Source organism: Pogona vitticeps, chromosome 4 (assembly GCF_051106095.1).
Source record: "Pogona vitticeps strain Pit_001003342236 chromosome 4, PviZW2.1, whole genome shotgun sequence".
In the NCBI taxonomy this organism is placed as follows: Eukaryota; Metazoa; Chordata; class Lepidosauria; order Squamata; family Agamidae; genus Pogona; species Pogona vitticeps.
In genome coordinates, this window is record NC_135786.1 from 141,068,378 (window position 1) to 141,089,893 (window position 21,516).

General features: G+C 40.8%; 1 protein-coding gene across 17 annotated transcripts in view; it reads right to left on the reverse strand.

The window, feature by feature from the left end:
• The window catches only part of CTNND2 (catenin delta 2), a 717,568-nt gene that overhangs the window by 231,800 nt on the left and 464,252 nt on the right, over positions 1 to 21,516 (reverse strand). For 12 of the 17 annotated variants that reach the window (XR_013544226.1, XR_012086701.2, XM_078391697.1 and 9 more), the window contains one exon: positions 895 to 1,213. Coding sequence is in view for 15 of the 17 variants with exons in the window: in XM_078391697.1 (XP_078247823.1) it covers positions 895 to 1,213 (319 nt within the window). In the remaining 2 variants the exon portion in view is untranslated. The remainder of the gene's footprint in view (positions 1 to 894; positions 1,214 to 21,516) is intronic. The other 5 variants (XM_072998494.2, XM_072998491.2, XM_078391696.1 and 2 more) reach the window with 1 other exon arrangement.

A 21,516-nucleotide genomic window follows, 5' to 3' on the forward strand; every position in this document is an offset into this window, starting at 1 on the left:
CTCTGTATTGTTGAATTGCTACACACTGTGGACTTTATAAAAAAGCCCATGTGGATGTTATACTGTGTAATGATGTCTTCCCCACCTATTCCTAACTAACATATAAGTCAAAATCATTATAACCTCCCACATTGAATACGGGACGTGTCAAGTGCAAAAGAAAAAAAATTCTGGTTTTGAAACAGAACTACATTTTTTTACCACAAGGTATAAAGCCAGTTTTCTTAGCTTTTCTGTATAAACCCAAACTTCTATTCTAGCAGATATGTTTTGTATATATCGAAGGGCAAAGAGTTTACAATGAGTGAATTTTCCTCGGCCTGAACACTGATATTTTGAGGTTCTGTCCTGTTTAAGCATAACAAAACATGAAATGGGTATCTTGCATGAATTAGCCCTATCATTTTAAAATAAAATTTGTTTGCACAGATTTTTTTTGTAATCCCAGCTCAGCTTGAGTGCTTTATATTAAAAAAAGCCATGACAACAGATCTGAAAATATTCTTTTTCTTAATCCCAGCATGTTTAAGTAGAAGTAATGATAGAATTTAACGAAGTATTAAACTTTACAGAAACAATAATATTATTTTCCTGAATAACGGTAATGTTGCCAACGTAAACTGAGAATGCTAATACTGATACAGGTTTGTCTAGCGAGTATACAAGCTATTTGCTTGTAGACAAGTTTTCGTGGAAGGTTTATCAGAAGAATGCAGTAACCCATATTCACTTTACTTTCTCATGCCTGCTAAAACTGAAAAAGTATTTTCAAAACAGCAATCAAATTAAACATTGAACCTCACTGGGCAACCAATGTGACTGATTAAACACACAACATCTGTGCAAACCTCTTTATGAGTTCATAACTGTAGAGAGAAGTAAGGTTTCACCCACCTGGGATCTTTCTGAATGCTATCAATTGAAGGTGACCTAGCCAAGGTTCCCTCAGGTGGGATGGCTGGTCCAGATTTGCTGTATGGTGATTCAACAGAAGGACAATACTGCAGCTGTCGGTAGGGGTCTGCGTAAGTGGAGGCTGGGCCTGCTGCATAGCTGGCCCTCTGGAAGGTCGCTGTTGCATTCTGTGTGCCGTGTTGACTGCCTGTGCGCTGTAAGGGTACGGAGTCGACACCAGGGGAAGATGGGGCTACGACAGGAAAGTAGGGACAAAGTAAAAAATTGAGGACCTGTTCACAGAAATGGTTAACCAGGTCTAGGCAGAGGAAAAAATACACACATATAAACAGGGGTTTGAAAAGAATGAGAAAAAAACAAACAAAGAACATTGTCAAAGCTGAAATCATAATAAAATACAGACTAACTGTTTATACACTGTGGAAGAAAATACTAACCACAGATAAGAATACAAACAACAACACAATCCTAAGCATCACATTGTTCTTACTCCATAAATGATCTGAGGATCATTAGAAAGGCAAGATACTTAGTGACTGGACTCCTGCTTTAGAGATGTCATGACATATAAAACATTTTGGAAGACTAAAATGCATATGTTGCCTTCCCTTCTTTTCCATTTTGTAAACCAGTATTATGATGTAAGAATGATGGGAAATTCTTAAATGAATTCATTTTAAAATTTCAAATACAAAATAAATAAATTACAAATTGAAGTACCACAATTACAATGATATCTGTCTCCAAGAGAAATGAAATGCAATCCTTTGTATGGTATTAGGAGTAACAGCAGCAGCATAATTAACCCCTTATTTATTTCAAATTAAAACAACATCTAACATACAACCTCATTCTAAACAAGGTCCAGTTCTCACACTTTGGTGATAGACTACTTTATTTATTTATTTATTTATTTATTTATTTATTTATTTATTTATTTATTTATTTATTTATTTATTTGATTTATACCCCGCCCATCTAGACAGATAGTCTACTCTGGGCAGCAAACTTTAATGATTGATAACATTTGTAGTTGTCTACAAAAAGTCATCTTTCATCATCCCAACACAGATCAAGATCCCACTTTAATACAGCACCACTAATCTTTATAAAGAATTTGTAGTGGTATGCTGAATCCCAAATACTTTACAATAATGGCCTTAAGAAACTACATGTATCATCAAGTTTCTCCTTTCTGTTGACATAGTAATCAACTTCCATCCCAAACTGACCTCTGATTAATGATCCAAATAGGGAAAAGTGATGGAGCAACAGAATGATCTGGAAAAGGTGCTTAAATCTTCCCTTGCCTGACACTTTCCCTGTACTCCACTCCCTCACCTGCTTTTCTCCAGTCAGCAATCCGTTGGCAGGTGCTGCTGTAACAAATAGGACAGAACAGCCCATGGTGGAGGGGAGAGGAGTGCAAGGGAGAAACCATAGACATGGAAGAGTTAAGCATATTTTATCCAGGCTTCCTCTTTTCAAATCACCATCTCCTTTCATTATTTTATAAATATTTGGTAGTAAGTTGCATCCCTCTGAGCATCCTAGATGTCGTCTGAAGGAACAGTCGAGTCGTTCCAAATTGCACAACCAAGGTCTCTTCACATAAAGTTACAGGGAGAGTATGTGTTCATCATTTGATGACTGCAAATTCTGAAGCAACTTAAATTTTTTAATCTACATTTCTATTCACTATGACTCTGAAAGTGTAAATATGTATTATGATATGTATTTCTTAACAGAGAGATTATTAAGGCCAGCGAGCAAAAGTGTACACACTATCACATTACTATCAATTCCAAGAGAACACATGGGATTCCATTACTCATTGTCCGATAGCTATGGTCATAGTAACCCCTTTTTGAATCATGTCTGTCACTTTTCTTGAAATATGCATACAGCAGACATATCAGCACCCACAATAATTCTTTTTTTTTTCATTATAAAGCAGTAATGGACTGATATGGATTTTAACCAAACACTGCAGCAGCTGCAATTAAACACTCTTTATATTTCTATTTCCTAATTGTTCCATGTGACCTTTAAAAACACCACATACTTTATAGGTAATCTGTACATCCTTCAAAAACACAACATGCTTTAAAAGCACCATAGTTTGGATACCAGTACACACCAGATAGAATGTTTTTCACCTTGGAAGAAAGGGAAGTTTTTATTCACTCCAGTTTTGACTTCGGTAACCTGTTTCTTCATGCAGTTCTCATTTGATGCATATGGAATAGCAAGCTGAACTACAGAATGTAGTTGTTAATTATGGCAATGGTTATGATGGTACAGTACTGAAAATCTGTTAGTTAGTAAACATTCAAAAAGAGTGCAGTGATGTCAAGTTATACTAGCCCACATGTGCGAAAGTAAGTATTTAACCTGAATGATCATGATATATACAAACAGCAAAGTTGGTGATCCCTTGGTCTACCAGTAAAATGAAGTAAGGACACCCTCACAACGGGTAGAAGTTTCTGCACTCTAGGGGTATTCCAAAGTTATACTGAAAAAGAGTTTGTTAACTAAAGCACACACACAGAGAGAGACACACACAGACACACAAGAAAAAGGAGGAAATAGCCAGATAATTACTGAATACACTTTTCACCCACTAGGGTAAAAGACTTAAAACCAGTTGAATATTGGCTGGAGAAAAGGGATTAAGCTAAAATTGCAAAAGGGAAAATGTTTATCCAGTCCTTGGGCTTTGTGCAGATAAGAGAGATATTTTGCTTACTTACTGTACTAAAATTTTCAAATTTCAAAACCTGAAATTTTATGTAAACGGAATTCCACATAGGTGGGGCTGTCAAGTGTATATAAAGAGAGAGTCTTTCAATCACCACACCAAAGGAACTAGCATGGAGACCCCTTTGGTTCAGCAGGCAAAAGCAAAACATCATCCTATTAATTGCATGCAGGTAACAGAAACATTGTCAATAAAGACCTCTTCACGCCAGTACTTCCATCTGCCCCACTTTCAGTTCTGGCCGCTTTCCTATCCTGAATCCTCCATCAGTACTGATAACAAAGGACTAAGCCCTGACCTTATTAACCACAGACCCAAGTTTACTTAAAGAGCATCTGACTATGTAGAAGTTAAGGCAGGTCCCTGGAACAGACGCAAATGCACCACATTGTTGTCTAATGCCCTGAGGTATAGCTACTGGAAACAGGAGCAAAACAGGGGACATGCACAGAAATGGATTCAAAGTTGTGGCTGGGATGATGTCAAATATCATGCAGATCTGTATCTAAGTTACTACATACTAGGTACCTGAAACAAGAAGAACTAAAAAAAAAGACAAGCAGTTACTACTCATATTTTACAGATGAGAGCACTGTGGCTGAGAGGGAAACAATCATGGATAGCAGTTAAAATTTTTACTTCTAATTTGACTCTGTTACTGGCACAGCGGGGAGTCAGAAATTTTTGCCAAAAAAAAAAAAAAAAAAAAAAAGCAGGCCCTGATCCACCTTCTTCTCAGAACAGATAGTCCTTGGGTACTTAAGGTTGTGCCTCAATAAAATATGATTCTATTGCATCTCAGTTTAGTTTGCCAGTTCTTTCATTGCCTAGTATCAATTCACACAGTCTTATTCCCATCACAACCTGTTTTTTTAAAGCAATGTAGGAATTATTTATCCTCTTTCCCTCTTCCTCCTCAAAAAAATATAGTAATTTCCCCCATTAGAGAACAATTTCTTCCATCCTTCTTCAACCTCATCTGATTTTTAAAAATTCATGTAAAAATGTGAGTGACCTTTTCAGCCACTTTCTCCTGTTAACTTTTTTTCTTTTTAAAATTTATTTATTTATTGGCGTTTGCCCCACCCATCTAGATTCAATGAATCTACTCTGGGTGGCTTATAGTCCGAATAAAAATAAGAGTTAACTTCACGTGTTAACTACCTGAAATTTACTAATGCCACTTATGCAACTCTACTTATGCCAAGATCGCTTAATGGCTTCTCAATGTAATGGGAGCAGGGCAACATATATAACAGCAAATAACAGCTTATTAAAAACTACAGGATTTAAATAACAAAGAAAAGACCAATATTCAAGAGCTGGTCACATTGAAGATATACAGAAAAAATCCAGTCTTGATATCAAAAAGGCAAAGAAGGATAAATATTCCCCAGAGATGGCTTCATTTTGTATACCAAGAAATTTCAATAGAGTTGAATAAGAAAGCACAGAGAGACTGGGAATTATGTTGTTTATCCGAAAATATCTTTTTGAATGGTTACTGTATCCATTTAGCAAACATTTAAACATTGCTTGGAATGTCACAGATTCCAACCCCCAACTTGTTTGCCTCTTAAAGTCTATCTGAATCATCCCCTTCTCTCCAACGGAACACTTAAGTCAAGTGCTAGATTCATTAAGTCAGGTCTTCAGAGTGCAGTGAGCCTCTCTTGTTTCTTTGATTCTGGTTAGCAAGACAAGATTTTTAGTTCTCTCCAAATTGCCAGTTGGATTTTATAGTTCAACAATAATATTTTGGAATCAGTATTAATTAATTAATTAATTTTCATTTTTTAAAAAATAAAAAGTACATTTGTACAAAAGTTTGAGAACACATGTGTAGCACCACAATAAATTTAGTCATTATCAGTAAATTGAAAAAGTATTTTGAATCTAGATATAAATCAACATTTAAAACTACAAGCATGTCTAACCATGATGTAGAAGGGGGGGTTCCTGCTTATGGGAATATGAAAATTGTTACAGTATCTCCACCTTGCAACCAAAAGAAAAAAGATTATATAGCTGCCTTTTTAAAATATTATATATATATTAAATATTTATTTATATATATTTAATATATATATATTAAAAGGCAGCTTGACCGTTAAAATCTCTTCCTGAGCAGCAATTAAAAGCTTGCCTCAGAAGAAAGATTCCTACTTGATTATAGAAGGACAACAGGTAGTGAGCAAGTCTAGTTTCCTATGGAAGAGTTCACTTGTGAATAAGAAAAGACTCATTTTGTAAAATTGCTTGCAAAGTTCAATCTAAGTAAGCAAATAGCACCATAGAACTTAAAAGCATTGCAATGGAATCTGGACATCTAGGCTCAAAGTTAAATTCAGCTGCACACTTAAGCTGCAAACCTATGTCTTTAGGGGAGTGTAACCCCATCCAGCACAGGTTGGCTCCTGCTTCCCTGATCTACCTTTTGAATGATCAGGAACACCTCTGTCTTGTTTGGATTAAGCTTCAGTTTGTTCATCCTCATCCAGTCCATTACTGACCCCAGACACCGATTTAGGATCAAAACAGCTTCCGTGTAATAGGACAGAAAGGAGAATAGTGTTGGGTGTCATCTATGAACTGGTGCCACAGAACCCCCGAACTCTGGACCAGCTCTCCAGCTTATATGTAGTACGGAAGACAGAACAGAGCCCTGAGGGATTCCACAGTCCAATAGCCATGATGTTGAACAAGAGTCCTTCAGCATCACTTTCTTAGCTCATCCCTCTTGGAAGGACTGGAACTCTGCAAAACAGTGCATGCAAAGACCCCTCCCAGAGAGGTGACCTGGAATGATATCTTTGTCAGTGCTACTGACAGCTGCTCAGTAGTCCAGCAGAACTAGCAAGGACACACATACCCTGTCCAGACTTTGGTGCAGATTGTCCAGCAAGGTGACCAATGCCATATCTGTCCCACATTCAGACTGAAATGTACTTAGATAATCTGCTTTGCTCAGAAACCCTTGGAGCTGAGAAGGCACCACACACTCCAGAACCCTGCTGAAGAATGGAATATATATGACTGGCCAGTAATTACTCAGTGTTCAGCAACAGCCTTTTCAACGAAGTTTATATACTTCCCTAACTTGTTCTAAGCAGGCATTCACCAACATGCCTTACCCAATCTGTTCTTATGAACTTGGAAGGGCAAGAATCCATTATGTATGGGGTGGCTCTCACCTCCCCAAGGATCCTGTCCACATTCTCAGACTATGTAAATATAATATGAATGGAACTTTGGGCTGACAGGAGGTTTCGTCTTCACATGCTTAGCAGAATAGCATGCACACTTATCGAAGGCATACAGTACTAGATTTACTAACAGATTTGAAAAGTGGATCAAAATTGGATCACCATCTTCCAAGCAACATCTTAATAAAAGGGATAGCAAAATTCTGATTTGCCTGAGCAAACTAAATCAGAAAGCTGAAGCAGAGACCATGGACACATCTTCGAATGCTTTCTAGTAATTTTCATTAGTCCATGTATGAAAATTAAAGGACAGTACTCAAATCACAACACATACAGAACTCATCTGTATTGATGAATTGTGCTTCAAAACATTTGAACTTGGATATTTCATTTTTAAAAACCTTTAAAGTCTGTAATACATACAACATACACAAATACTTCTTAGCATTTTTCTTTCTCATTTTTATCTGTGTTATATTGGAATATTAAAATCTTTGTCTCAAAAAGAATCCTGATTTGCAGGGACTAAAAGGTGAACAAGAATATAGTTCAAATAGAGCTGTTTTAGAGTTTTGGTTTATCTCTTCTCCACTTCCTCTTCACTCTGCTCTGTCCTGTATATCTCTTGAATAAGAGATTCCCTGTGTTTTTGAACACTTCAACCGTACACTTTCCTGAGTCTAAAAGCTGCAATGAGGACCAGAGGCAGAGACATGCTGTCCATCATTTTCTTCCCTCTGTAAGGTTTTGATTTTAATTCAACATCTTATCTTTTCCTTCACTTGCTTTAATGTTACTTTTTGTCATCTCATCCCACCACTCAAATTATCCCAGGCCCAAAAGCTAAGGAACAGAAGAGTCAAACAAAACTGAGAAAGAACTGTTTGGGCTCTTATATTCCACTGAAATGTGCCTTTCACATTTAGCTCTTCAACTTTCATTACATTCCAGGAAGTTTATTTATAGTGTTAAGACAGAACATTTTAATGGCACTGCTGTTTTTAAACTTTGTTTTATACTGCACCCTCAATACTGCTTCCTTCCTTGCTTAAATCAATCTTACATCAGTGTGGCGCTGGCATCTGGAACACGGTATGTTGTTTTAATAGACTTGTATTTTATTGGAATTTATGCTTCTATGCTTTTATATATAAGGTTTAGAGGATTTGGTCCTAAAAGATACATAAAAATAAACAAGATAAATCAAATAAATGTATTTTCAGATTGGTAAAAGAGTAATATGCTTTTGCTTGTTTGTCTACCAACAAGCAAGTATCTTTCTTTTTATTCTAATATTAATTTAAAAATTGTTTTTCAGAAGTATTTTGATGGACACTAGGGCACTAGTGTTTGGTGAATCAAATATTGTATAGATTAAGACTGCAATATAAACTGCTGACAAATTCCAATTCAATGGAGCTTACTTTCAGCAAGACACATCTTTGTATTGCACAACTTTTTAAAGTGACCCATTTGTTCCATTTGTTCTCCCCTGCAGCTTGTAAACAGAGGCAGACTGGAATGCTTCTTTTAAGGGAAGGGAGATGAAACAATGCATACAGAAACCACTAATATAGAAAGAAAGTACTGTTGTAGTGTTACAACAGTAAACAAATTAATTATACATGTCTCCTTTATATTAGCTGACAGTCCCTCCTAGAACACAAATATATTATTTCCAAGTCTTTATTCTGGCATGCTAGCCTAAAATGCATCTCCTTCTTTTGTCCTTAAATTTAGATCCCATCTTTCCAATAAAAAGATGCTGATGGAGTTTAACAATCAAATACAGATAATAAACAAAATTATAATTTAACATGTAAACATACACTCTGGATATGTGTAGTCATAGAGTCTTTCTGGGAGTGATGTTAAGATGCACTGTTATGCAGTTAGCACTGGAACATCTTTCTAATTTTTTAGATATGCATAATTTTTTCATCTATCTGCCTGTTTAACAGAGATTAACCAATGGAACGGAATTCACTGCACCTGTATGATAGCTGAATGACAGACACAGCAACACTGGAAAGCAAAATGTCTCCATGCTATTAATGAATGGACTGAAAAGTTTATACCTGTTTCACCATTCAAATGTGCGGCATACAGACAGCAATTAAATATATAAACATATACTGAGACCACCCTTCACCCAGGCTAATCACATTTTAAATGCCCCTACTTTTAATAGGCTTGCCTTCAGCTCAAAACGTATGAGGCCAAGCAGTTTTAAGATTGAAACATTTAAAAAATTATCTTTATAGGAACTGATGAAATTGAACAGAGTTCAATTTGAGATTACACCATATTACATGGTAGCTCTCAAACATCGAACTTCCCTCTCCCAGATACAAAGTAATTCTCTCAAGTTCTTTTTGCTGTTATTGAGTCGTTAAGTCCTGTCCAACTCTTCGTGACCACATGGACGAGAGCACACCAGGCCCTCCTGTCTTCCACTGCCTCCAGGAGTTGGGTCAAATTCATGTTGGTAGCTTCAGTGACACTGTACAGCCATCTCGTCCTCTGCCGTCCCCTTCTCTTGCCTTCACACTTTCCCACCATCAGGGGCTTTTCCAGGGAGTCTTCTCTTCTCATGAGATGGCCAAAGTACTGAAGCCTCAGCTTCAGGATCTGTCCTTCCAGGGAGCACTCAGGGTTGATTTCTTTCGAAGTGGATAGGTTTGTTCTCTTTGAAGTCCAGGGGACTCTCAAGAGTCTCCTCCAGCACCACAATTCAAAAGCATCAATTCTTCGGTGGTCAGCCTTCTCTATGGTCTAGCTCTCACTTCCACACATCGCTACTGGAAAAAACATGGCTTTGACCATGCAGACATTTGTTGGTAAGGTGATGTCTCTGCTTTTCAAGATGCTGTCTTGGTTTCTCATCGCTTTCCTCCCAGAAAGCAGGTTTCTTTTAATTTCGTGTCTGCTATCACCATGATCACGGAGCCCAGGAAAGTAAAATGTGTCACTACCTCCATATCTTCCCCTTCGTTTTGCCAGGAGGTGATGGGACCTGTAGCCATGATCTTAGTTTTATTGACGTTGAGCTTCAGACCATGTTTTGCACTCTCCTCTTTCACCTCATTAAAAGGTTCCTTAATTCCTCCTCACTTTCTGCCATCAGAATGGTATCATTTGCATATCTGAGGTTGTTGATATTTCTTCTGGCAATCTTAGTTCCGGTTTGGGATACACCCAGTCCTGTCTTTCACATGATGTATTCTGCATAGAAGTTAAATAAGCAGGGAGACAATACACAGCCTTGTCATACTCCTTTCCCAATTTTGAACCAATCAGTTGGTCCATATCCAGTTCTAACTGTTGCTTTCTCTCCCACATATAGATTTCTCAGGAGATAGATAAGGTGGTCAGGCACTCCCATTTCTTTAAGAACTTGCCATAGTTTGTTGTGATCGACACAGTCAAAGGCTTTGTGTAGTCAATGAAGCAGAAGTAGATATTTTTCTGGAACTCTCTGGCTTTCTCCATAAACCAGCGCATGTTAGCAATTTGGTCTCTAGTTCCTCTGCCCCTTCGAAATCCAGCTTGTACTTCTGGGAGTTCTCGGTCCACATACTGCTGAGCCTACCTTGTAGGATTTTGAGCATAACCTTGCTAGCATGTGAAATAAGTGCAATTGTACGGTATTTGGAGCATTCTTTGGCACTGCCCTTCTTTGGGATTGGGATGTAGACTGATCTTTTCCAGTCCTCTGGCCACTGCTGAGTTTTCCAAACTTGCTGACCTATTGAGTGTAGCACCTTAACAGCACCATCTTTTAAGATTTTAAATAGTTTGACTGGAATGTCATCACCTCCACTGGCCTTGTTGTTAGCCATGCTTTCTAAGGCTGACTTGACTTCAGGATGTCTGGCTCAAGGTCAGCAACCACACTATCTGGGTTCTCCGGGACATCCAGATCATTCTGGTATAATTCCTCGGTGTATTCTTGCCACCTCTTCTTGATGTCTTCTGCTTCTGTGAGGTCACTACCCTTTTTGTCCCTTATCATGGCCATCTTTGCACAAAATGTTCTTTTAATATCTCCAGATCTCAGGTTTTTCCTTTTCTGTTATTTTCCTCTATTTCTTTGCACTGTTCATTTAAGACGGCCCCCTTGTCTCTCCTTGCTATTCTTTGGAAGTCTGCATACAAATTTCTGTAACTTTCTCTATTTCCCTTGCATTCGGTTTTCCTTCTCCGCTATTTGTAAGGCCTCGTTGGACAGTCACTTTGCTTTTTTGCATTTCCTTTTCTTTGGGATGGTTTTTGTTGCTGCCTCCTGGACAATGTTACGAGCCTCTATCCAAAGTTCTTCAGGCACTCCGTCCACCAAAGCTAGTTCCTTAAATCTGTTCTTCACTTCCACTGTGTATTCATAAGGGATTTGGTTTAGATTATACCTGACTAGCTCAGTTGCTTTTCCTTCTCTCTTCAGTTTAAGCTTGAGTTTTGCTATAAGAAGCTGATAACCAGAGCCACAGTCAGCCCCAGGTCTTGTTTTTGCTGACTGTATAGAGCTTCTCCATCTCTGGCTGCAGAGAATATAATCAATCTGATTTCAATATTGCCCATTTGTTCATGCCTCTTGTGTTGTTGGAAAAGAGTGTTTGTGATGACCAGCTTGTTCTCTTGACAAAACTCTATTAGCCTTTGCCCCGCTTCGTTTTGAACTCCAAGGCAAACTTCCCTGTTGTTCCTTTTATCTCTTGACTCCCTACTTTAGCATTCCAATCCTCTATAATGAGAAGAACATCTTTCTTTGGTGTCAGTTCTACAAGGTGTTGTAAGTCTTCATAGAATTGGTCAATTTCAGCCTCTACAGCTTCGGTGGTTGGTGCATAAACTTGCATTACTGTGATGTTGAAAGGTCTGCCTTGGATTCGTATTGAAATCATTCTATCATTTTTGAGATTGTATCCCAGTACAGTTTTTCCCATTCTTTTGTTTACTATGAGGGCTACTCTATTTCTTCTAAGGGATTCTTGCCTACAATAGAAGATATGATAATCGTCTGAATTGAATTCACCCATCCATTTTAGTCCACTGACGCCCAGGATGTCAATGTTTATTCTTGCCATCTCTTGTTTGACCACATCCAGCTTACCAAGGTTCATAGATCTTACATTCCAGGTTCCTATGCAGTATTTTTCTTTGCAGCATCGGACTTTCCTTTCATTTCCAGGTGCATCTGCAGCTGAACGTACTTTCGGCTTTGGCCCAACCACTTCATTAGTACTGGAGCTACTTGTATTTGTCCTCTGCTTTTCCTCAGTAGCATGTTGGACACCTTCTGACCTGAGGGGCTCATCTTCCAGCGTCATATTTTTTAGCCTTTTGTTTCTGTTAATGGGGTTTTCTTGGCAAAGAGACTGCTGTGGCTTGCCAGTTCCTGCTCCAGGTGGATCACATTTAGTCAGAACTCTCCAATGGGACCTGTCCGTCTTGTCCCTGCACAGCATAACCCACAGCTTCTCTGAATTACTAAAGCCCCTTTGCCACGATAAGGCAGCAATCCATGAAGGGGTCTCAAGTTCTCGCAACTCTTAAAATTATGCTTCCATCTTCAAGATACAATATAACTCTCCTTCCATTTCCTCCAGCTCCCCTTCACTTCACCTCCTGCTGGTTCTTCTGGATTGGCTCACTTCCTGCATTCTTCCAGCCAATCACCTTATTACTGTTGTTGCTAGGTAGAACTGGTGAGGGTTCTGTCACACATACATGGCAACAGCATTTGGATCCCTGGTCACATTTCATAGAGGTTTAGGCTTAGGTTTTGGTTTTTTTGGACTCCAATCTTTTTTCCCTTTAAAACTATAATTATTGTTTTGTATTACTACAGACTGGAATACTGTATGGATTTTTAAAATGTATATACAACTACTTAACAACTTGTTTTGGAAGACAGCTACCATAAACAGACTAGATCAGAGTTCAAATTTATTTCTCTATTCCAACTTGTCTGTTCACCCTTTACCTTATAGGTTCCTTAATTACAGTCATTGATAGAGATCTGAAGACCTAGAAAAATAACTAGAAAAATTTAGAATAGTTTTCTTTTTTTATCTCTGGTCTCCCCCCCCCCACTGCTGGTAAAATGTAAAGAAAAGGGTCCCCCCAAAAATGTTCCAAGTTTTTTTCTCTCTCTTTGGCCTTCACACCTCTATTCTTTGGTTTCTGGGGAGGACCACCTGGAGGCAGATTTGGCAACAGGAACCACCAGCTGCTGACACAGTATCCAGAACCATTGTGACATTGCAACCAGGTAAGAAATTTAAAACCACTGAAATACTGAGTAAAAAATGCCATAAAGAGAACCAGAAACTGAGATTCTGAGCATAGAAACTTCCCAAATGACTAGCAGGGCCATAGTGTTACTTTAATGAGAAGGGACACACTTTGTGGTTTCTTTCACAAAGGTTCAGTACTGTCACCTTATGTTTTTACAATGTGATGATTTTGCATACTGACTGCTCATTTGCTGTTTCTTAAATTTCCACCTGACATTCTATACTGTAGCTCTACCTCAGACTGAAGAAGCTACTTCAATGACTAGCAAAACGTTTCAACCTAATAAGAAAGAAGTCCAGTTGCCATGACTCGACTTCCAGACTGCCATGCTAAAGTACATCACAACTAGACTCCTTTGAATCAATGACACTTATGGAGGAGATGACTTACCCAATCCCCACTGCTTAAATGGGCCTACTTTGGTGTGACTTATTACGCTGAGCAATAGGACTTCAGCTAGCATACTAGTTCACTAGTTGCAAACATCAACTGGGACTATAATTAAACTCCTTTTCTTACTGTGAATCAGTAAGAAAAGGAGTTTTATTAAAGTGTAAAACTAAGTCAAATTAAAGTGAAGAACTAACTGATGAGTCATAATCTCTACTGACCAGTTTTGATATGGAACTGATCTTCTTAAGAAAAAAAAAATCAACCCCTATAACCATCAAAGAAGATATGATACAAAAACAAACATTTGGGGTTCTGTCGGTTAGGATAAGAATAAAAATCCCTTCTGCCTCATGGCGCAGTGGTTAAAACGCTGTACTGCAGCTAAAACTGTGCTCATGACCTGGGGTTCAAATCCCAGGTAGCCGGCTCAAGGTTGACTCAGCCTTCTATCCTTCCGAGGTCGGTAAAATGAGTACCCAGCTTGCTGGGGGGGGGCAATGTGTAGCCTGTATAATTAAACTGTAAAACCGCCCGGAGAGTGCTTGTAGTGCTATGGGGCAGTATATAAGTCCAATAAATAAATAAATAAATAAATAAAATAAAGTTGTACTATATTTTATTTACTACAGAAAATATGTATGCTTTACTTGTTGCTTTAAAATACTTTAAAATTTGCTTTAAAATTTAAAATTGTTGCTTTAAAATACTAAGACTATATTAAACTTATAAAGCTCAGTCCCATCACTAGTTCTGCATTAGCAGGTTAGTGACTGTGGCAATCACCCTGCTTTGGCTCATGTAAGAGATTATTTGCATGTAACAATGGAAGCTGTTGGGAGGCAGAGCCAGAGAAACTAGAAGGGAGAGTGAGTCAGTCTGGGGAGTTCAGTCAGTTGGAGTCATAGAAGAGAGACTGAAGTAGAAGTTAGTCTGTGGTAGTTAGAGAGTGTGGCAGAGCTAGGAGTTAAGAGTGTGGAACTTGTAGAGAGCTAAGAGAGTTAAGAGTAAAACAAGTTATTACTAATCTAAGGAATACATTAAACTCTGTGAAGAACCTGTTTAAGCGAACTGTAATCAATAAACCTGTGTTGTTCAAATTTATACTCAGCTGAGACCTCAGTCTTTCTATTTAAAGGGCATTGATAGAGGTCAACTGATGGCAGCAGAAAGGAGAGAACGTGTCGTGGGTCTCAGGCTAGTGAAACAACCTGGGGACACGGGAGGGGCGTGTCACAATTGGTGTCAGCTGGTGGGATATGTAGTCTGAGCTCTTTGTTTGGTGAGACAAGCAGGGGCCATGTGGGTGTGAGGAAGAGTCAGAGAGTGAGCTGTCCCCTCAAGCACCTAGGGTAGAACAAACAAGGGAAATACAGAAGTCAGAATGGGAAATAGAAAGAGAATAAGGGAAACAGCAAGAGACAGAGACACGCGCTGGAGAAAAGGAAGATGATCGCGCGGAAGAGATAGGGTTGACGCGAGACAGAGAAAGCCACGAGAGGAAAGGACAGTTAGTTCTGTTAGAAACAGCTGAGGCAGGAGAGAAGAAGGAGTTAGGAGATGTGAGGGAAAAGATTGATGTCTTTCTGACAACCGAAGAATATGCTGAGTCTAAAGAGACTGAGAAAGTAACTGTGTTTAAGGAAGACATAACAAAGAAACTAGAGAAAGGAGTTGAAGTATTTTCTGTGCCTAGGAAAAGATCCGCAATGAACATAGATGAAGAAGACAAGGAGAAACTGGTTAAAGATAAAGTAAGACCCATAATACCAGGACTGAGTCCGGAAGAATGGACACTCCTGGTGTACCCCAAGGGCAGGGGTCCGGAGCGGCAGGTACACCAAGTAGATCCAGCCATAGTGAAAGAGAAGCTGACAGAGGGAGAATGGGCCCGCCACCCATGTTGCGGGACCATATGTGCGGTTTGCAGTGGGTACCTGAGACCACCAACCAAACAGGAGAAGTCAGCAAAAACATATTACTGAGAGATAATAGCAATGAAAAATCCTGTATGTGGCTTTGGGAGAGTTCTCCTCCCCAATTGTCGTTACACAGTTCTATTGAGTTAAATAAGGAAGAAACTACAAGTTATGTTAACAAAAGTTATTTTATTAATAATTCCAACTCGTCTTTCGTATTCCCAGAAGATGAACAGCCAAAGGTAAATACTGAACCTGCTTACATTGGGAAATCATAAATACAATTATCGGTGCATAAAGTTCTACTATATTTTATTTACTATGGTAAATAAGTATGCTTTACTTGTTGCTTTAAAACATTTTAAAATTTGATTTAAAATTGCTTTAAAATTTAAAATTGTTGCTTTAAAATACTAGGACTATATTAAACTTATAAAATTCAGTCCCTTCACTAGTTCTGCATTAGCAGGTTAGTAACCAGTGCTGAGTTTGCTGCTTATCAAGACAATACCATGCATGATCTCAGTCTTTTTCCTAATTGTTCAAGTTGTGCTGCCACATCACAGATTATCTGAATTAATAACAAAAGGAAAGAAAAAGTAGACACAATATACAAAGCAAGAAAACATTCTTCTACAGAGAAAAAGAACTATGAATACAACTAACACAATACATAAGTCCTACTGGGCCAAAAGATACAATGTGATTAGCAGGTTCTAGGTAAAGACATTTTTTTTTCCTTGTGGATTTCACTGAGACCCAAACATGCAGAAAGTAGATTTGAATCATGCTGCAAGGGTAGGGGTACAAGTGTACTTCTATGTTTACTTAAAAACTTACATCCAGACACCAAACTTTGGTATTCCTCCATCACCTGTCAAATAGGTATTGCATCATAAACAACTATGACATCTCATCTTCAAAAGAAATCTTCCAGGTCAATGATTCCCAATCTTGGGTAACCCAGTTGTTCTTAGACTGCGACTCCCAGAATCTCAAGCCAGCACAGCTAGTGGAGTTGTAGTCCAAGAACACCTGGGTTACCCAAGTTTAGTAATCACTGTTCTATATGAGTCAGGAGGGTGCTATATGGAAGAGAAAAAGTCTATGCTTTGTTGACACACACACAGCTAGCGACAAAATTGCCCACTGAAAGTGAACTCTTCATTATTATGCTGATGCAAATATAATCTTGGCACCCTTTAAGCCATGGTTGAGTTTGTAGGAATCAGCGGTGGAATCATGTATTCTCACTTTCTCTGAGCGCAGATTGTTACATACAGCTATGACCTCACCTGTCCATCACTGCTAAAGCTGTGAGTCATCTACCAATGGTGTGACGGAGGGTGGGACATAAGGGGTGGAGCTGTTGTATAAATGGGTGTGAATGTGTGAGAGAGATTTTAGATAGGGACTGATAGGGCTTTGATATGGATAGGGTTTAGAGAGGAGTTAGGAGATCTGTGATATATTGTGAGAGTCTGTGTATGCTAGTGACTTTATTATAGTGATTGAATTATTATTTAATTATAAGTGATTTACCATTCCTTTTATTTGTACCCAATAAACCTGAGTTTTTATTTTGAATCATATTTTGGCTTGAAGCTACTTATTTGAGGGAATGGTTGGTGGCAGTGGAAAAGAAGAGTGATTTAGAGTGACGTAGCGACCCCCCTTTGTGAGGTAGAGGGAGGCTGTTACAATAAAATTGGTGTCCAGCTGGTGGGATACGAATATTCCAGTGAAGCCGTGGCAAAAATGTGCCCAGAGCAGGGGTCTTTACTTAGGGTCATCTGAAGTGGGGAGCGTGGGACACCTTCTAGGGCTTGGCTCAAGGGGAGCAAGTCTAGTAGAGGGGCGCTGAAACTTCAGATTGAAAACTGAGACACGGAAGCTCTGTGGAGACCATTTTGTGTGTAGAGAGTGGCCCAAAGCAAAGGCTGTGGTGTTTTGGCTAGCTTGTCCTGAGTTTAGGGAAACTCTGAGGGGACAGAGCGAAGGCCAAGGGCAGTAAAGCTGAGGGAACTCTGTTTGAACAGCTAAACCTGGATCAAGGTAGAGCTGTGTGAATTCAAGATTGGTGCCAGAGGCAGAGAAATAAAATAAACTCTGTTTGGCAAGAGGCCTAGCTTAAGGGGCAGAAGCCTAGTTACAGTTGCTAGCTGACAGTGCTGGAGAAGGCCACAACTTTATAACACAGACGCAGTAGCATAGGAAAAAAGTGACTTTTAAACAGAAGCTTGAAAGTTTGGTGAAAGAAAATGCCCTTAACCAGGGGTAGAAAAGCTGAACGAAGACCATCTGAGATGGCAGCTAGTTCAGATGAAGAGATTAGGGGGGAGAGGAAAGATTTTCCTCAGCTCAAGAGAGAGGGTCCTCTAGAGCAGGGGTCATCAACCCTCGGTCCGCGGCCCAGTGCCGGTCCGTGGGCTTGCCGGAACTGGGCCGCGGACATGGATCTTCCCCCCCTCGTACGCATGGGGGGGTGTCGTGCTTGCTCGTGCTAATAGTCAGTGTAACAATGTGCTAACCATTCCCCCAGTGCCCCTTCCAGGAGAGCAGCACCCCTTCCCTGCGGTGAAGCTGCTGCGTGGCAGCCCGCCCGGGAAGTGCTGATGGCCCAGCGCCACCCCAACCAGGGTGAGCAGGCAGGCGGGAGCGGGAGTGCGATCCTGCTGCTTCCTGCCCGGCTGACTCCTGCTAAACAGGAATGGTGGGCCCAGCCGGGCTGCACAGGGTGCTGCTGCTTGTATGTGGAGCCTTGGAGGTTCCAGGAGGGCAGCTTCCCCACTGCCACCGCCCCTGAGTGCGGCTCACCTTCTGGGGCCTCCCGGTGAAGTCTCGCTCCCGCCCTTGCAGCGTTGGCTCTGTTGCTGGCCGGCAGCCCTTGCCTCTGCCTTCTCCCATAGGAGAAGCATCCCCCGCCAATGGAGCTCCACTTCCCTCGCCAATGGTCCATTCTTTCCATCACAACCTTGCTCCCGCCCTTGCAGCGGCGGCTCCATTGCTCATGGCGGCACTGCCCGGCAGCCCTCACCTCCTCCTTCTCTGGTAAGGGGAAGCATCCCCCGCCGCCTGAGCCCCACTTCCTTCACTGACGGTCCATTTGGGCGGCTGGTGTGAAGAAAGCAGAGCGACTCTGGATCCGGCAGCACCACAGTCGCCCCTTCAAGGGGTGTCACTGGCCCCGTCTCTGCCGGGGGCCCCCAGGGCAGGAGCGGCATCTGCTGCTGTTTGTCAGGTGGGTCGGGTTGGAAAGAGCCACCACTTCCTTCACGCCAGCCGCCGGAATGGACCCCCCCTGTCAAGGCATCACTTCCCTGTGGGGGATCTGGTCGCCTTTTAGGTGGGTGAGCCTTTCCTCTCCCTCATCTCAGCATGCGCCTCTCCCTTCAGCCATGAGCGCTGCCTCACTTACATCCCCCCCGCTTCCATCGCTCGCTCATCCTCTGTCCTCTCTCACACCCCCTGGAACTGAGCTCCAGCCAGTGCAATTCCCACAAAGTGGGCAGGTTCTTGTAGGAACCCGCTCCACAGAACTCTTCCAAGTGAGCATAGAGGAGAGCTCTCACATTTCTCCCGGGCTACTGCTCCAACTGGGTTTGGAGCGAGCACTCTCGGTGCACTGAGAAAAGCAATCCACCCACTTCTCATTTATGCTGTCAGCTGAGTTTTCCTCCCTTTGGGAGAATTCTAATCCGCTTCTCGGGGTTGGGTTCCCAAGATCTCTTTCAGTCCTATCAGCCAGTTTAAAATAGGGCTCCCCAGATGGGCAGCCGTGGCATCCTTCCCTTCCTTGGCATTTCTTCAAGCGGTGTAGTTGGAGTTCTTCAGTGTGGGAGTGAGCCTGGTGGAACTTGTTGCATCTTACTTTTGAGTAAACTTAAGCAGGTTTTCTGGAAAGTTTAGGATTGAGACACTCTGATGCATTGCACTTACTCCCAATTAAGCAAGCGCAGGTGGAAAGCCAGACATATTGAAATGGGTGGCACTTGTTTGACAGTGAGGTCTCTGTTGCCTGTGTAGTGGGATCACAAGACTCTCCCCATTTCTGGCGAACTTAGTCTGGTGCCATAACATTGCGAGGTGTCTCCCAAGCCCCCCGCCCCGCCCCAGGTGTGAGATTCTCCAAAGCGAACCTCTCAACAACAGATGCCGCCTGGCCGGTGCTCGCTTTCCTTTTCCTCTTGCGGGAAGTGTCGGCCGTGCAGGAAGCAGCGGTGGGATGCACCAGTGCTCCTGCCCAGTGGCTGGCCGTTGGCGCTTCCTGGGCGGGCTCCCCCATGGCGGCTTCCCTGCAGGAAAGGGGCACTGCTCTCCTGCAAGGGCCGCTGGGGGAACAGTTAGTAGCACATTGTTACACCAACTCTTCGCACGAGCAAGCGTGACACACCCACCCATGCATGTGGGGGTGCCCCACCCCCAACTGGTCCGTGCACTGAGCTCGCACCCCCCAAAACAGGCCGCGAACCGAAAAAGGTTGAGGACCTCTGCTCTAGAGAAGACTTAACAGACCTCAGAAGATTGGAGTTAGCACAAGCCCACGAATATAGGTTAAAACAGCTAGAATTAGAAAAGATGGAAAGGCATGCTCAAATGGAGAAACAGAAAATGGAGAGGGAAGAAAGGTTAGAGAGAGAGAAAACTGCCCTAGAGAAAGAGAGAATGTCTTTTGAACTACGAATGGAATTAATGAACCAGAACAATAATAATAATAGGGATTTAAACTCTGAGGAGGGTCAGTTATCAAAAGCAGACCTAAAGAAATTCACAACATTTAAAAAGGGAGATTGTCCTGAAGCATTTTTAACTCTTTTTGAAAGAGCGTGTGTTGATTTTTCAGTCAGAGAGTCAGAAAAAATGATTCTGAGATCTCAAATTAGTGGAAGCCTTGCTGAAGTATACGCAGAAATGCCAACTGAATTAATAAAAGATTATTCAGAATTTAAAAAGTTGGTATTTGCCAGATATGGCATTAATGCTGAACATCTGAGACAGAAATTCAGATCTCTAACAAAGAAACCAGGTGAATCTTTCTCACAGTTAGGAGCCAACTTGGCTAGATATTTGGATAGATAGCTGGTACAGGAGCAACTTCGGAAAATTGAGGATTTGAAAAATATTATAGGATTGGAACAGTTTTATTCCCTTTTACATGGTGGAATTAAATATTTGGTCAAAGACAAGAAACCTCAAAATTTGAAACAGGCAGGGGAAATTGCAGATTTCATCTCACAAATCAGAAAACCTATTTATTCTGAGGGAAAAAGTATGAGAAAAATGTGGGAGGACTACAATAGATATCCCAAGGGACAAGTTAAAAGCCAACAGAAAGTGGGCGGCCATTTTGTGGGAAAGCCCTCAGAAGAGAGCCAAGCCAGGAGTCAAAATCTGGAGGGAAAAGAAAAAGGGGCTGGAAAGGGTCCATGGAGTGATAGAAATTGCTTCATTTGCCATGAAAAAGGCCATATTGCGTCCCAATGTTATAAAGCTAGAGAAAATAAAGAATTTTACCTCAGAAAATGAATTTAAACAAGACTAAATCTGTTTACTGTGTTCAGAAGGGACAGATAACTCCACCAAGGGAGGAGCCAGTTGCCATAGCAACACCAGCAGAGATCTCAACAACAGCTGAGATTAATGAGGATAGTATTCCTGTGGCTGAGATAAGGCATTGCCTTCTTATTAGAACTGATCCCCAATTATTTGAGGCAGCTGGTGATAATACTGGAATTCTAGATCACAATTATTTGGCATTGAGAGATACCTGTTCTCAGGTGTCCTTGTGTCATCCTGATATCATACCACAAAAATACATAATACCAAATGAAAGTATGACAATTAAAGGAATAGGGGAAGAAATAGTTATTTTGCCTGTAGCTGAAGTGTTAGTTCGTTATAATGGCTGGCAGGGAAATTGGCACGTAGGAATTTCCTTGCAACTACCTTCAGCTGTACTTAATGGGACAGACCTCTCTGAGCATGTTAAGAGAGTGTTAGTTCTTTCACATTCACAACAAGATCA